The sequence below is a fragment of the Centruroides sculpturatus genome, unplaced genomic scaffold (genome assembly GCF_000671375.1).
Source record: "Centruroides sculpturatus isolate CEXI.00-Female unplaced genomic scaffold, Cexi_2.0 scaffold1004, whole genome shotgun sequence".
NCBI classification, from domain to species: Eukaryota; Metazoa; Arthropoda; class Arachnida; order Scorpiones; family Buthidae; genus Centruroides; species Centruroides sculpturatus.
Window position 1 is genome coordinate 30,624 of NW_019385295.1, and position 16,394 is coordinate 47,017.

A 16,394-nucleotide genomic window follows, 5' to 3' on the forward strand; every position below is an offset into this window, starting at 1 on the left:
AACGTGTTCAATTAAAATTAAATGACAAAACCATGAAAATACTAATTCACTGATTACATTAGAACACAGGTCCATTTAATATTGTAAAGCAAATAACCCAGTAGCAAATTATATCACTGGTCTGAATGTGAAGCATAATGGTTCTGAAAAACATTTAAAACAAATAAAGAATTTTTTCTGAACTTTTTGATCTAAGTTGCTAGTAAGTTTATTTACTTTAAAAGATTGAATTTGATTTCTTTACTGAATTAGTATTCTTGTGTTAAGTTTATTATACTTGTTACAATTTAACAAATAACAATTGTAAGAACCGAGCTATTCTCTAAGAAATTTGTATAAACATTAATTTAATATTTATCTACAATGTTGAAAATATTCTTAAATTTTTTTGCAATTTTCACTTTTCTTTCTCAAATGAATATATTGTATTTATTCTAATAAACAGCACATGTTCTAAGCTACAAGATGAAAAAGTTATATTGTATATTAGAATAAATATGATATTTTACTTTTTAAAGAAACAAGACTGCCATTTTTTCTACTCTAATACTACGTTCGCACACAATCCACGATTCACTTCGATCTCGATTTACTTACAATCTGGATTGTGATTGTCGCTAGTCGAATGTCGTGCTGTTCGCACAGGCAGTCCGCTCGAGAAGAACCTGGCTATTACACGCGATCATAAAACTGACGTAACTATGCGGTAAGTCACAAACACCAACAAACAAAATGGAAGTTTTGGTTAGAAATAAATACTTTTTCTTGCCATACATCTAATAATAGGCAGATGTCGTCATCTCTCCAGATGTCTTTTTTATTTCTCTGTCGATAGCCCGACACATGTTCCGCAGCCATCCTGTATTTTCTCACGTGCGTGGGATTGTGGGATCTCTCTTATGACTGGATCTAGTTTCAAGAACTCTCTCCAGTTGATCGCGATTGAACCTCGTTTCAGCCGAGATTGAAACGGTCGAGAGCCTTCGCACCATGGAACAGGCTCCGACCTTAGTAACAATCTAGATCGAAATGCTCGGTGCGAACGGGGTATAAGAATATTGCATATGCGTGTTTTCATTGTTTTGAAATATTAATACTTGTGAGGAAAAAATAACAGATGCATTCTCTTCAGCATTCACTTTTAAGAATTAAAATTACATGAAAATAAATATACATATATGTTGCACTTTTATCAATTCATAGAATTATTTATCATCTATTATCTATCAAACCTTAAAAATGTAATTAGATCATCAAATAAATAGCACAAGTGCAATAATTTTTGGTCCTGAAGATACTCGAACCAAACATTTTCCCAAAAATTATTGCATACTAGCACACAAAATAAAACAATAATTTAAAATTAATTTATAATTACTACTATATAGTTTGGAAAATTTAAATCATATGAATAATGANTATGGAGTAATTTTTAGAAAGTACAGTACTTGTTTGTCCTGATTGATTGAGTTATATTTCATCCATGCAGAGTTGTGTCTATTTTTTACAGCACTTTTTTGTATAGTGATGATTTTGATTTCATTTGGTGGTGATGGAACATTTTGCTGTTAATATATATATAAAATGAATATAGATATAGATAAATGTATTATATTGCATTTGTAGATATTTTTATGCATGTAATACAGCTAAAAAGGTAAAAAAGACTGTTTTGGGTGTCAAGAACACATTAATCCATATTGTACTGTTTCTTATGTGAAAATTTGCTTTGGTTTGAGAGCAAATTGGTCTTCAAACAACTTTTAGAAATAAAGTAAGTTCAAAAACTGAGGTTTGACTGTATTTTAAATTTAATATCTCAAGGAGTTGAATATTTTTGAAGTATTATGAAGGATAAATGTATTGTTGGTTTAATATTAGTTCATATTATAAAGTATTAATGGTGGATCAATAAATAACCAGCCAAAAGCAACACAGAATAAAAATATTTTAACAGTAATTGCCTTGGTTGTTCAGACAGTTATTCCACCTGACATAACTTATTTATATCTCATTCAAAGAATATAGTGGACACTGGTGGAACCAATCATAGCTTGAACTTTGGTATCCAAGGAAAAATTCACCTACCTTTAGGTGTTTTTTTTTTATTTCTTCAAAAACATGAAAGTCACAGGGAAACAGGACAGCACTATAGAAAGGATGCTCAAGCACCTCCCATTCAAACTGCTGTAGCAGGTCCTTTGTCTTTCTGGCTGTATGAGGGCATGCTTTATCATAAAACATGATAATCCAATTTGTAAATTTTCTGGGATTCCTGTTGAATTTGCATTTGTAACGTAGGCAATGTATTACAGTAGGATGCTGCATTAAATGGCATTTTCATGTTGCATAAACTCAACAAGCAGCAGCCCTAACGGTCAAAAAGAGAAGGTGTATGATGTGGCTGCACGATACAGATATCCTGATTGTTGTTTATCCTTCAGGTTTGTTAGTCCTAAAAATTCTCGTCTACACAGTGGTTCCCAATGGAGTCAGTACCGCCCACTGGTGGGTGTTGAAGAGATCTTATGGGATTGTTTTGGTCCAAGGCAAATTTAGAGGGCATTGAGAACCAACCACCCCCCTGGGCAATACTCACAAGAATGTGCTGAAAAATTTGATTAATATTAAAAATCATCGAACATGTTTCAACAAATAGCTCTAAATGTCTTTTAAGCAAGATCAGTCCATATTAAAAGTAGGTATTGGTACATGATAGCTTTGTTCCTAATACCTTTTTGACTAGTACATGAACGAGTTGCAGCATGCACAGCGCACCACATGGAGTACTACAGTGTGCATGTTCTGGTTCGATCAACAAAGCTTATATTTACAAGTTTGCACAGGTCATGACAAAACTAACATGTACAGAATGTCAAATCTATGCATGTTTTGACAAGTTCATTAAACATTACTATAAATACATGAGGCTTTTTATCCATATGAGATTGTTTCAAAGTTCCTTCAGAGCAAGTGTAAACCTAAAATTTCTGTGCAGTTTCTACAGATCACATTCAAAGGATAACTTATATGGCCCACTTATTAAAAATATGTTTTTGTTGCAATAACTATGTGCCACAGAGGTATGTATGTACTGTACATGTTTACTATTATTATTTGTTTATTATTCTTTTTAGCGACTGACATTAGTAATGTAATTTAAAACTTTCTTAAAATTAAAATTTATTTAATATGGTGAAGGTTGGTCCTGTGGTGGTCACAGAGGATTTTCTTTAATTGTTTTTATTTTTACATATAGACCCATGTCAGATTCAAAGAAAAAATGTAGACAATATAATTTCAAGTATTTGAAATATGGTTTTATTCATGCATCCTTAAACAAGACATTACCAATGTGCCTGATTTGCCAGAGTTTTCTCAAATAAAGCCATGAAACCTTCACGATTAGAACATTTGACCAAAATACACCCTGACAGAAAAGATGATAATTTATCTTACTTTCAAATGCTCAAAGAACAATAATCGCGATGTAACTTTAGCTGGTATGTTTTCAACAGCATAGAAACAAGATAATGATGAGTTATGTGCCTCTTACAACATTTCCTTGCTTATTGCTAAATCGGGAAAACTGCACACTATTGGAGAAGAATCGATACTGTCAGCTGTGGATGAAGTTCTACATACTGTACTGCACAAGCCACCATCTGATATTATTAAAAAAAATCCCATTAAGCAATAATATAGTACAGAGATGAATTGACAAAATGTCTGAGGATATGGAGATTTCTGTAACTGATTTTTTGAAGACTACAGAGTTTTTTTACAGCTTGATGAATCTACTTTACCAAACGTTGAGTCTTTACTTCTTGCATATGTTTGCTTCATAAATATTAAAAAAAACTTGTCAAGAACTATTATTTGCAAAAAAATTAGGAATAGATACTAAAGGAAAATTTATATTTGACATATTGGAACACTGTTTTAAAGAAAAAGGTATTCCTCTGAATAATATTGTTACCATTGTTACCAATAGTGCTCCAGCAATGGTTGGATGATACTGAGAGTTAATTTCATATTTGAAAAAAGGCAGTACCAAATGTAGTCACTGTGCATTATGTAATTTACAGACAACATTTGGTTGCAAAAAACCTTAATGATTGCTTTCATTGCTCACTACAGTATGTAATTACAACAGTTAACAAGAACAAAAGCAATGCGCTCAATGATAGATTGTTTCGAAAACTTTATGATTAAATGACAAAGATTTCAATTGTTTACTACTGCACACAGAGATTCATTGGCTATCAAGGTGTACCTGTCTGAAAAGATTTTATGACCTCTTTGACTTGGTATTATGTTTTTTTGAAAACAAAGATTATTTGTTAAGAGAGAATTTATTGAAATTTAAGAATGATATAGCTTATTTAACTGATTTATATAATAAATTTAATGAAACAAATCTCCAGCTGCAAGGAAATGATTTGAATTTGATCAAAGCAAAGGCAACTATTTCTGAGTTTGTGTCAAAGCGTCCCTTGTACGAACAAAATTTGGGTCAAAGACAATTTTATCACTTTCCAAATCTTTCCTCTGTGGAAACAAATGATGACAATATTCTGGTATTTTGCCAGCATTTGGAAGCATAGAAGACTATACAAATGATTTCAGGATGTCCTTAACATGATCATTTTAGATTGGGTAGTAGAACCTTTCTCAAACATACAAACAGCAGAATTATCACTGCAGGAGGAGTTTATAGAATTTTCAAGAAATGAAGAGTTAAAATTGAAATTAAAAAATGGACATCAAGAATTTTGGCTTCAAGGGCAAATTCCAATATTATATCCGGCTTTATGAGCTGCACCAAAGTTTCTCATTGCATTCCCATCATCATATTTAGCCGAAAGCAGATTTAGCGTAGTCAGCAACTTACTAACAAAGAAAAGAAACAGATAGTCAATAGCAAAATGCAGCAATTTAAGATTGCTGATGACAAATATTGCACTAAATATTGAAAAATTAGTATCATTACACCAGGCTCAGCCCTCTCATTAATAATAATATATTAATTCTTTTAATAACATATATTTGTTAATCAAACTTTCATCAATACATAAATATTGTTAATATCTTAATAAAGTAATTTTAAAAATCTCTCCTTGCTTTTCAATATATAATATAGTATACTTCACCTAAGAGGGGTGCCATCGAATCACTGTTTGAAAAAGTGGGCTATGACCCAAAAAAGTTGGAAAACTATGGGTTACATTATTGATTTCAAGAACAGAAGTTGGCGTGTTTTTTTTCTGAAACAATGAGTAATTTTTATTTTTTTTTTCTGAAAAGGGGCATTAGGCCAAAAGAAGGTTGGAACCTGTGGTCTACAACTTAATCTGGATAAGCATTACAGTGCATGAACAATACACATGTTGCATTTGCTGATGAACTGCAGTGATCTCATAAGCTTCAGCAACTAGGAAACTGATTATGCCATATTGCTCAGCTTTGAATGTTTCCATTTTCCAACACAATTACATGAACGTATGATTCAAGTTATGGCTATTTACCTTATATATAATGTACCTTTTGTGCACAGCATATTTAAATGCAATTTTCTGCTTCACGTGGTTCTTACTGGGTGGTTATTTATTAATCCATTCTTATAATTTCATTTTAACCAATATCAGAAATAAAATATCAAAAACAAAAATAAAAAATGTCAAAGTTACACCTGAATCATTAATTACTATCTACCTTTTTAATCTTATAGTCACTGTTAATCAAATCATCAATATCACCACTCTGTACTGAGGTAATCATAGGAAGTTGAGAAGATTGCTCACTCTGTACTGAAGTAATTATTGGAACTTGAGGAGATATGTCAGGTACTTTTTGAAATGATATCATAGAAACATGGGGTACATGTCCATTATTAACTGATGTAATTATGGGAATTTGAGAATTTTGTATAGAAGTATCTATAGAAACTTTTGGAACTGTAGTAGTCTGAACTGAAGTAGCTGCTGAAGAAGCTTGGGAAACTTGATTTGAAATAAGATGTTCATCCTTAAAATAATTAATTACTATGATTAGGAAAAACATTCATTAGTTTCTACATAATAATAAATTATTCAGAGAAATATTTTTTAGTTAAAAAAATGATAATAAAAATGATTTTAAAAACAAAACATTGTATAGTAAAAATGTTAAATTTTAAATACAGGTAATCCCCGTATAACACGGGAGTTACGTTCCAAAAAATTGCAGTGTTATGCGAATCCGTGTTATACGTGCAACAAAGAACTAATGCAAAAAGGGGGGTTAGGTTCCAAAAATTAAAAAACATGCTGTTAAATCCTTATTTAAATCAAATTTATTCATTTTTTTTTCATAGGTAAAATACTTATTTATTTAATGATAAGTAAAATATTTACTTATTATTTAAATAAATATTTTACCAGAGGATTATTCATCCCAGATGATGATCTCAGCATGAGCATCATCAACTGGTAAGATTTTGGGTGTGTTCGTTAATAGCGGTCGCTCTGCAATGGGAGTGCGCCGCTGTTTGTAGGCATTTAGGAATGACAGTGGAAGAAAGATGGCAGCGCCCACACTATCGATAGTATCGTGATGGAGGAATCTATAATTCTAAAATAAGCTTTTAGAGGCAAAACAAGGGTCCAAATTGTAAAATTTAACCATTAAATGGATTATTTGTTAAAAGAGCATTCAAAGTAGTCATGAAAACAATTAGAATGCTTGCGCGAAGTTGCGCGGAGGTATAAAAGAACACACCCTTTATTACATTTCATGTTGTGCAAGGGTTTTACCCAATTCCTGAACCGTATTAGAGTGCTATAAAAGCACCATGTTATATGGGGATGTTCTCAATTTTCAAACCATATTAGAATGAATCCATGCTATAGAAGTGCCATGTTATACAGGGGTTACCTGTATATGATAAATAATGAAAAATAATTTAGTCAGTCAATTTTAATTTCTATGTGTTTATAGTAATAAGAATTTTTAGTTTGCAAAAGTAATAATAAAATTTTAAAATATTTTTGATTTACATATTCATACACTATTGTTGAGAATTTTGAAAAAGTTATATCATCATTTTAATACTTATTAGTTTATGACTTTTTAGTCATTACTTGTACATATACTTTTTATTCTACATTTGTAACTTTTTACAAAAATTTTTGTTAGCAATTTTGTCTATAAACATGTTTACATATTTTTAATCTCTATTATTAACATTAATGTTAAATTTTAAAATAAAATTAACTATCCAATCTGAAGTATACTGCTCAAACACACACAAGTATAATAAAAATATACAAAAAATTTATTAGAGAGGTTGCAGCTGTCGTATTCAGCAAAAAACGTGAACAGCAGACGATCGAGCACCACCATCTGGCAATTCTAGATGGTCGATAATGGTGTTCACTATGTCTAGCATGGCAAGTAGACGATCGGTTTAAACTTCATTTTTTTTTGTGTTTGGAGTTAAAATTATGACCTATTTTATTAAAATAATGATTATTTAAGCATTTACAAATAATATTGTAAAGAAACAGATGATTTTAATCCAAAAATTTTTTAATTATTCAATTTTTTAGCAAGTGATGCAAAGTGCTTATAGAATTTACATATATTTGCCTTCATAACAGCTTATCTTAAGGTAGGTTTGTTCTTCCATGGCATCTTCTACCATCAACAGCGTAATACATTTGTAAATTTCTAAAAATAATTTTCCAAATTTATATAAGCCACTACTTCCCTTGACAAAAGTATGAGGTAGTCCTATCGTCCGATCACACAGTAGGAGACACCACGCTAATTAAAAATAATTATTTAGTGTTATTAAACATCCTATAAATACTTTAAAATAGTTTAATTTGTTTATTTACTTTCGCTGGTGACCCTCAATGTTAAATGTATCCGCCAATTTTTCAACAAATTTCCCGTGAGTCAATGTGCAACGTTCACTGAGTCATGATATTGTGAACGTGCGCTGCAACGATTTTTTCTTGGAGTTAAAACGTAAACAGTGTACTCCTGCTTGCCATGTAGAAGTAATGTTTGAACTTGCACCTCAACCTCTCTATTATATATTCACACATTATATTGATAATTTTAACAGTATAATAAATTTAAAAAATGTTCTTACATTACTTGGAAGAATCACTTCTTCTACTTCTTGTTTTATTTGACTTACAGGAATAGGATGAATGATTTCAGGAGGAGAAATTAATTTTATATTATCAGTTTTATTTCCTGTTTCATTAGAAGGCTTTGGCAAGATTCTAACATAAATTTTATCTGAAAATCATGAGAAAATTAATACATTATGAAAATTATCATAAAAATTAATTTACCCATCTTAATTAATAATGATGGTTATATGTATAAAAATATTTATATTTTTAAAACATATAAATAATATTAATTATTACCTAAGTTGAAATAAATCCATATTTGTGACTTCTTGGTTATAAAGAATTTGACACAAAAATAGAATTCAGTGAAGAAGTTCAATTCAAGTTCTAATTCAATTTAATATTTTCAAGGCTTTCTGTTATTGAAAATGTTAAATAATTGATCAGAAAATTTAATCCTGAACAAATAGCATAATTGTTGAATTTTAATTCTAAGTACACTTTTTGAACATAACTTTTATATGGTATAGCTAGCATACAGCAAGATGCTAGATCACAAGATTATCTAAACTGCTTTAAAAATGCAAAACACAAATATTAATTTACTAATTTATAAATGTGTATATGTGTGTGTGTGTATACTGCATATTGCACAGAAATTTATGTATTAAAAAAGTAGTTTTATCTAAACTTCATTAACGTGTTCAATTAAAATTAAATGACAAAACCATGAAAATACTAATTCACTGATTACATTAGAACACAGGTCCATTTAATATTGTAAAGCAAATAACCCAGTAGCAAATTATATCACTGGTCTGAATGTGAAGCATAATGGTTCTGAAAAACATTTAAAACAAATAAAGAATTTTTTCTGAACTTTTTGATCTAAGTTGCTAGTAAGTTTATTTACTTTAAAAGATTGAATTTGATTTCTTTACTGAATTAGTATTCTTGTGTTAAGTTTATTATACTTGTTACAATTTAACAAATAACAATTGTAAGAACCGAGCTATTCTCTAAGAAATTTGTATAAACATTAATTTAATATTTATCTACAATGTTGAAAATATTCTTAAATTTTTTTGCAATTTTCACTTTTCTTTCTCAAATGAATATATTGTATTTATTCTAATAAACAGCACATGTTCTAAGCTACAAGATGAAAAAGTTATATTGTATATTAGAATAAATATGATATTTTACTTTTTAAAGAAACAAGACTGCCATTTTTTCTACTCTAATACTACGTTCGCACACAATCCACGATTCACTTCGATCTCGATTTACTTACAATCTGGATTGTGATTGTCGCTAGTCGAATGTCGTGCTGTTCGCACAGGCAGTCCGCTCGAGAAGAACCTGGCTATTACACGCGATCATAAAACTGACGTAACTATGCGGTAAGTCACAAACACCAACAAACAAAATGGAAGTTTTGGTTAGAAATAAATACTTTTTCTTGCCATACATCTAATAATAGACAGATGTCGTCATCTCTCCAGATGTCTTTTTTATTTCTCTGTCGATAGCCCGACACATGTTCCGCAGCCATCCTGTATTTTCTCACGTGCGTGGGATTGTGGGATCTCTCTTATGACTGGATCTAGTTTCAAGAACTCTCTCCAGTTGATCGCGATTGAACCTCGTTTCAGCCGAGATTGAAACGGTCGAGAGCCTTCGCACCATGGAACAGGCTCCGACCTTAGTAACAATCTAGATCGAAATGCTCGGTGCGAACGGGGTATAAGAATATTGCATATGCGTGTTTTCATTGTTTTGAAATATTAATACTTGTGAGGAAAAAATAACAGATGCATTCTCTTCAGCATTCACTTTTAAGAATTAAAATTACATGAAAATAAATATACATATATGTTGCACTTTTATCAATTCATAGAATTATTTATCATCTATTATCTATCAAACCTTAAAAATGTAATTAGATCATCAAATAAATAGCACAAGTGCAATAATTTTTGGTCCTGAAGATACTCGAACCAAACATTTTCCCAAAAATTATTGCATACTAGCACACAAAATAAAACAATAATTTAAAATTAATTTATAATTACTACTATATAGTTTGGAAAATTTAAATCATATGAATAATGAAATAGACTTAATGTATAATTCACCACCTAACACTAAACATAAATTAACATAAAAACTTTTAAAAGGAGTTCTTTAGGCAGGTGATGTTATGATAGAACATCCTTTCACAAAGTGGGCAATAATTCACCCTTGTGGGCACTAGAGTCTTTCAGGGGGGCAGTAGAAGGCTCAGTGATTAAATATGAGTTTTATTTCTTCTCATTGAAACATTCTTTGATCTCAGAAATAGGATATGGGTCACATCCTATCTATCCTATCCATATAATAATGCATGTTTAAACATTATATTTACAATAACTGTTTTTAAGATATGCAACAGATGGTAATGTAAAAAGGCAAGTTAATAAATATGGGGACACTAAACTTTTTTTTATCTCAAAGTGGGCAGTAGTTGAAATAAGTTTCAGAACCTGTGTGATAGAATAACATATACTGTACTGTACAATGATAAACTTCATGTAATGTGCTGATCAATTAGTAACAAAATAACAATAAATAATGTAGAAGTGCCCCATTAAAGGAAATAAAGTTAAAGCTCATACAGTCAAGTTATTTCATTTTGTTTCTAAAATTTTATATTTTAGGTTAATCAACAGAATAAAAGTGAAGTCATGGTCAATTCCACAAGTGACTATTTTTACCATGGATAATAATTAATGGACTTTTTGATATCCAAAAAATGCAAAATTTCTTTAATAGAATCTAAGCTGAAAAAAATGTTTAAACACTTAAAAACAAACAAACAAATAAATAACACCTTTGAGTACAATTTCTACTCTCATTTTTTTCTGACAATGTTTTTGGTTTCTTTAATAAGCATGCTTCAAGTCTGTCGAAAGATGCTAATGTTCTATATTGGAATGTTCACTTGTGCAATGATATATCTTCTAAAATTTTTAAAATATTGAAAACAATGTAACGGTGTTATCTGCAATTGTGTATTTTCTAAATAGCACAAGTGCAATAATTTTTGGTCCTGAAGATACTCGAACCAAACATTTTCCCAAAAATTATTGCATACTAGCACACAAAATAAAACAATAATTTAAAATTAATTTATAATTACTACTATATAGTTTGGAAAATTTAAATCATATGAATAATGAAATAGACTTAATGTATAATTCACCACCTAACACTAAACATAAATTAACATAAAAACTTTTAAAAGGAGTTCTTTAGGCAGGTGATGTTATGATAGAACATCCTTTCACAAAGTGGGCAATAATTCCCCCTTGTGGGCACTAGAGTCTTTCAGGGGGGCAGTAGAAGGCTCAGTGATTAAATATGAGTTTTATTTCTTCTCATTGAAACATTCTTTGATCTCAGAAATAGGATATGGGTCACATCCTATCTATCCTATCCATATAATAATGCATGTTTAAACATTATATTTACAATAACTGTTTTTAAGATATGCAACAGATGGTAATGTAAAAAGGCAAGTTAATAAATATGGGGACACTAAACTTTTTTTTATCTCAAAGTGGGCAGTAGTTGAAATAAGTTTCAGAACCTGTGTGATAGAATAACATATACTGTACTGTACAATGATAAACTTCATGTAATGTGCTGATCAGTTAGTAACAAAATAACAATAAATAATGTAGAAGTGCCCCATTAAAGGAAATAAAGTTAAAGCTCATACAGTCAAGTTATTTCATTTTGTTTCTAAAATTTTATATTTTAGGTTAATCAACAGAATAAAAGTGAAGTCATGGTCAATTCCACAAGTGACTATTTTTACCATGGATAATAATTAATGGACTTTTTGATATCCAAAAAATGCAAAATTTCTTTAATAGAATCTAAGCTGAAAAAAATGTTTAAACACTTAAAAACAAACAAACAAATAAATAACACCTTTGAGTACAATTTCTACTCTCATTTTTTTCTGACAATGTTTTTGGTTTCTTTAATAAGCATGCTTCAAGTCTGTCGAAAGATGCTAATGTTCTATATTGGAATGTTCACTTGTGCAATGATATATCTTCTAAAATTTTTAAAATATTGAAAACAATGTAACGGTGTTATCTGCAATTGTGTATTTTCTAAATAGCACAAGTGCAATAAATACTCGGCTTGGACGTCACACCAACAGTTAACTCAATCAAAAACATCAAAAACTTCAGACTATTGAATTGCCCAAAGACAACCGGTATTTTTTACACTTTAATTATCTTACTTATTTACTCAGTTGTTGATATTTTTGAATTTTAAACTTAATGTTCTATTCTTTGTGGTTATTCCATATTCGTTTTTTCAACTTGAAGATGATCTATGAAGTAGATCAAAAATGTTCGTTTTTTAAATAAAACTCCCTCAGCAACAGATTAGGTGTTGATTATTTTGATTATTAATTTGCCGAGTATGTTTTCTGTGAAATGTTTGGTTCTGAGTATCTTCAGGACCAAAAATTATTGCACTTGTGCTCAATCAAAAACATCAAGAACTTCAGACTATGAGGCATTAAATAGAATTAAAAGAAATATTTTAATCTTGCAAGCGCTTTCAACATAAATATGTACGCTTCTTAGTTCTAAAGTTCACGTACAACAAAAATGTAAGAAGCATTATGGAGGAGATTGCAGACATAAAAAAATCAACAGTGATTTTAAAACGAGACCCAAATTTATTCAAGATTCTAAGAAACAATAAAGGGGATATTAAGAAAGAGGATAAAGCAGGAATTTATAAGATCCCGTATGATAACCAACAGTTAGGATTAAAAAAGGAGTACATAGGAGTTACAACGAGGAAATTGGGGGTAAGGGTCAGAGAGCATAAATATGATGTTAGGAAAAAATCAAACGCAATTATGCTGGCCCAATTATGCTGAACCTTGGGCTTGGCCCAGATGGCTCAAGCCCAAGGTTTCATAGTTGGATGGGAAGAGGCTGAAATCATTAGGCAAATACACTCCCCAACTTTAGTGAAGACTGCCGAAAAAATGGAAATATACAGAAGCAAACTTAATGATAGATGTATAAACGCTAGAGATGAAGAGGGCCTACCCTCAGCATGGAAATTTGCTATTAAAAGAATTACAAATAGCTTATGAATGACGACTTGATTCACAATTCATGTCATGAGAGCATTTATAGTTTTTGTCAACTGTTAACGGCTTGTTGTGTTATTTATTTTTACACTTGGTATTTTTTACACTTTAATTATCTTACTTATTTACTCAGTTGTCAATATTTTTTGAATTTGAATTTAATGTTCTATTCTTTATGGTTATTCCATATTCTTTTTTCAACTTGAAGATGATCTATGGAGTAGAAAATGTTCGTATTTTAAATAAACTCCCTCGGCAACGGATTAGGTGTTGATTATTTTGATTATTAATTTGCTGAGTACATTTTCTGTTCAAGACTTCTGCTACAATTTTTAGCCTCATTTGACATGTCTGTGTTAGTCTGTGGAAATACCATATGAACACACACACTGTTATAATAGTACTCTTCTCAGAAAATGGTTATCACATTCAACACCAAGTTTATAGTAGTAATAAAAAACACTGTCTTTCAGTATTACTTTAGTTTAATTTAAACAAAAATAGGTGCACAAGTACTCTCAACATTGCATAAATATCATTCTTACACAAAACAGAAGATACAATTACAACTCTGAATGAGACAATTGGGACTTTACCAGAGCCATAGACCATATACATAGGAAAAAAGTCAAAGAAACCATCTCTCCAAAATCAGTTGTGCTCCACGCTTTGCTAAGACTATCACAAAGTATAGTCATAATAGCATTTGTGCTATTATGCATACTTTGAGTAACCCACTTGACTTGAATGTTTTGGAGTATTTGATGTTATATAGTTTTAGGTGGTTGTGGGGTTGTGGGGTTCATCCCATATGGAGCATTGGAGCATGGAGAATAGGCAAGAGTACCGTTTCACAGTAAAAACGGACCCGTGGAAGTGAATCTCTCATAAAAAGTCACATATACAGGTATGGTTCTTTTGACTTATTTTTGTTCCTATGAGTATGTTCTACAGCTCTATTTTGGTCACAAACGTATCATTCAACACTTGAATTGAATCCTTTTATCATAAAAAATTACAGGTTATATTAACTTGTTAGCTTATCTTCTCACCTCTCTTATAGCTTTAGTTTAAGTCTTACAAATTCATATTTTAAAACAAATTTATATTTACCTGAATTGACCCTAGAAGAATTATTCGAATCGTTATTTGATGCGTTATTAACTATTGGAGTGGGATTTTCGACTTCGTTCGTTTCTTCTTCAGATTCCATTTCTTCTTCGCTCGCTTCAGATTCCTCATCTAATTCTTCCAGCAATAATAAAGATAATAGTGCAGTCGCCACTTTTTCTATCATTTAATTTCGACAACTATCATCAATATATATTTTCTCTCCTTATACAAAATTAACATACAACAAAAAGAAGCATCGTACAATGAACGCAATCCTACGAAATACCCCTAGCGGTAAAAAATGTATTTGTTTTTAAGTGTCGAAATTTTTAAGGACACATCGAAGTAAATATTTTAACGTCAATTATTTCATATGTCGTTAATTAACATCGATAGTCGTGTAATCAAATTAAATTAAAAGCATATGTAAAAAAAATTGTTAAACAAATAATAATTATTTCAAAGAATGTCATAGTTAAAACACTATTTCGAACTTCAAATATTGTTCAGGATAATAATATATACTGTATACCACAAAAACATCGTTAATGGGAATATGATCTTGAAAGTATTGATACTTGGCATACTTTAGCGGCCGGATGGCCGAGCGGTCAAGGTGGCAGCCTACCGTCCTGGGGGACCCGGGTTCGAAACCGAACGGGTCGAAAAATCCCCAGGAATTTCTCGGGGGGGGTGGTCCGTTCGGATATGTCGGACCCCGTCCCTCACCACCCGGCAGCCCCATTGTGGGCCTGGCCGAACCCATAATGGGGTTGCAAAAAGAGGCCCTCCTAGTGCCCACAGGGCGGAAAGAGTATAAAATAAAAAGGTGCTTGGCATATTCATGTGTCACGTACCGGAAATCAGAAATGAGGAAATGTCGGTAGGAAAGTATTCCTGTGACTTACAATTGACAGTATCCAAATTGACAAAATTGAGTTGTTGTAATATATGTAAGAGTAAAATTATTTTTTCTTATAAATTTTCTAAAAATAAAGTGATTTTAAATTTTAAGATGCTCGCGATCCAACAAGATTAAAGGCCGTGTTCTGAATTATTTTTTCTTTTTTCCATATTTTTATTTTATTTTACTGTTTTTGCTTTGTAGACACTACGAAAACTTTTTAATCATACGTATCATGCGTTCGGGTTATTTATTTATTTTTATTTTAAAAACTGTCCTTCCTGTGGGCACTAAGAGGGCCTCTATTAGCAAGCCCATTATGGGTTCGACCAGGCCCACAATGGGGCAGTCGGGTAGTGAAGGACTGGACCCGACATATTCGGACGAACAATACCCCAAAAATTTCTAAGGATTTATCGACCCGTCTGGATTCAAACCCGGGTCCCCTAGAGCGGTAGGCTGCAACCTTAACCGTTCGGCCATCCGGCTGTCCGTGTATTCAGGCGGTGAGGACAGACTAAACATATCTGATATAGTTAGATTAGGCTATATAATGTTTCATTTATTTTACTGTATTTACAATAAAAAGGTTCAAAACTAAATAATTTGGACATTCATGTTAAATCTTTATAATATGACATAAACACACGTTTCGACATTTAGAAAACAATCATGCAGCAAAAACACTTGTCGATTCGGCAAGTTCTTGCTGTGTTTTGGATTTACCTTATTATACTTCTGGCATGTTTGATAGCATTTTTAAAAGTAAGTAACGGTTTAAAATGATAAATATCAACAAGACTATCTCAGATTTTATAAATTCTGCAATAAAAATTAAACGAAACATTTTTAGAATGTAGCTAATTCAAAGACAAAACACCGATAACATCTATTCAAATTGATACATCGTCTATCTCTGTTCGTCCCCATTTGCTACGGAACAAAATGAATATATTACTTGACACAATACTTTTTCCTATATTTTACTTAGAATAGAGAAAGCAGGAACACTTCTATGTGACAAGCGGCTAATTTTTATATAAAACGGAATATGTCAGCTGTACTATCTTAGGTA

General features: G+C 31.1%; 1 protein-coding gene across 1 annotated transcript; it reads right to left on the minus strand.

The window, feature by feature from the left end:
- Window positions 1-1,403: 1,403 nt before the first annotated feature.
- LOC111637279 lies at window positions 1,404-14,703 on the minus strand. Its single transcript, XM_023382750.1, has 4 exons — window positions 14,416-14,703; window positions 8,141-8,292; window positions 5,716-6,027; window positions 1,404-1,565 (listed from the first exon to the last, which is right to left on the minus strand). Exons 1-4 carry the CDS (start codon window positions 14,597-14,599, stop codon window positions 1,404-1,406), a joined length of 810 nt encoding a protein of 269 aa, XP_023238518.1. The 5' UTR covers window positions 14,600-14,703.
- Window positions 14,704-16,394: the final 1,691 nt, after the last annotated feature.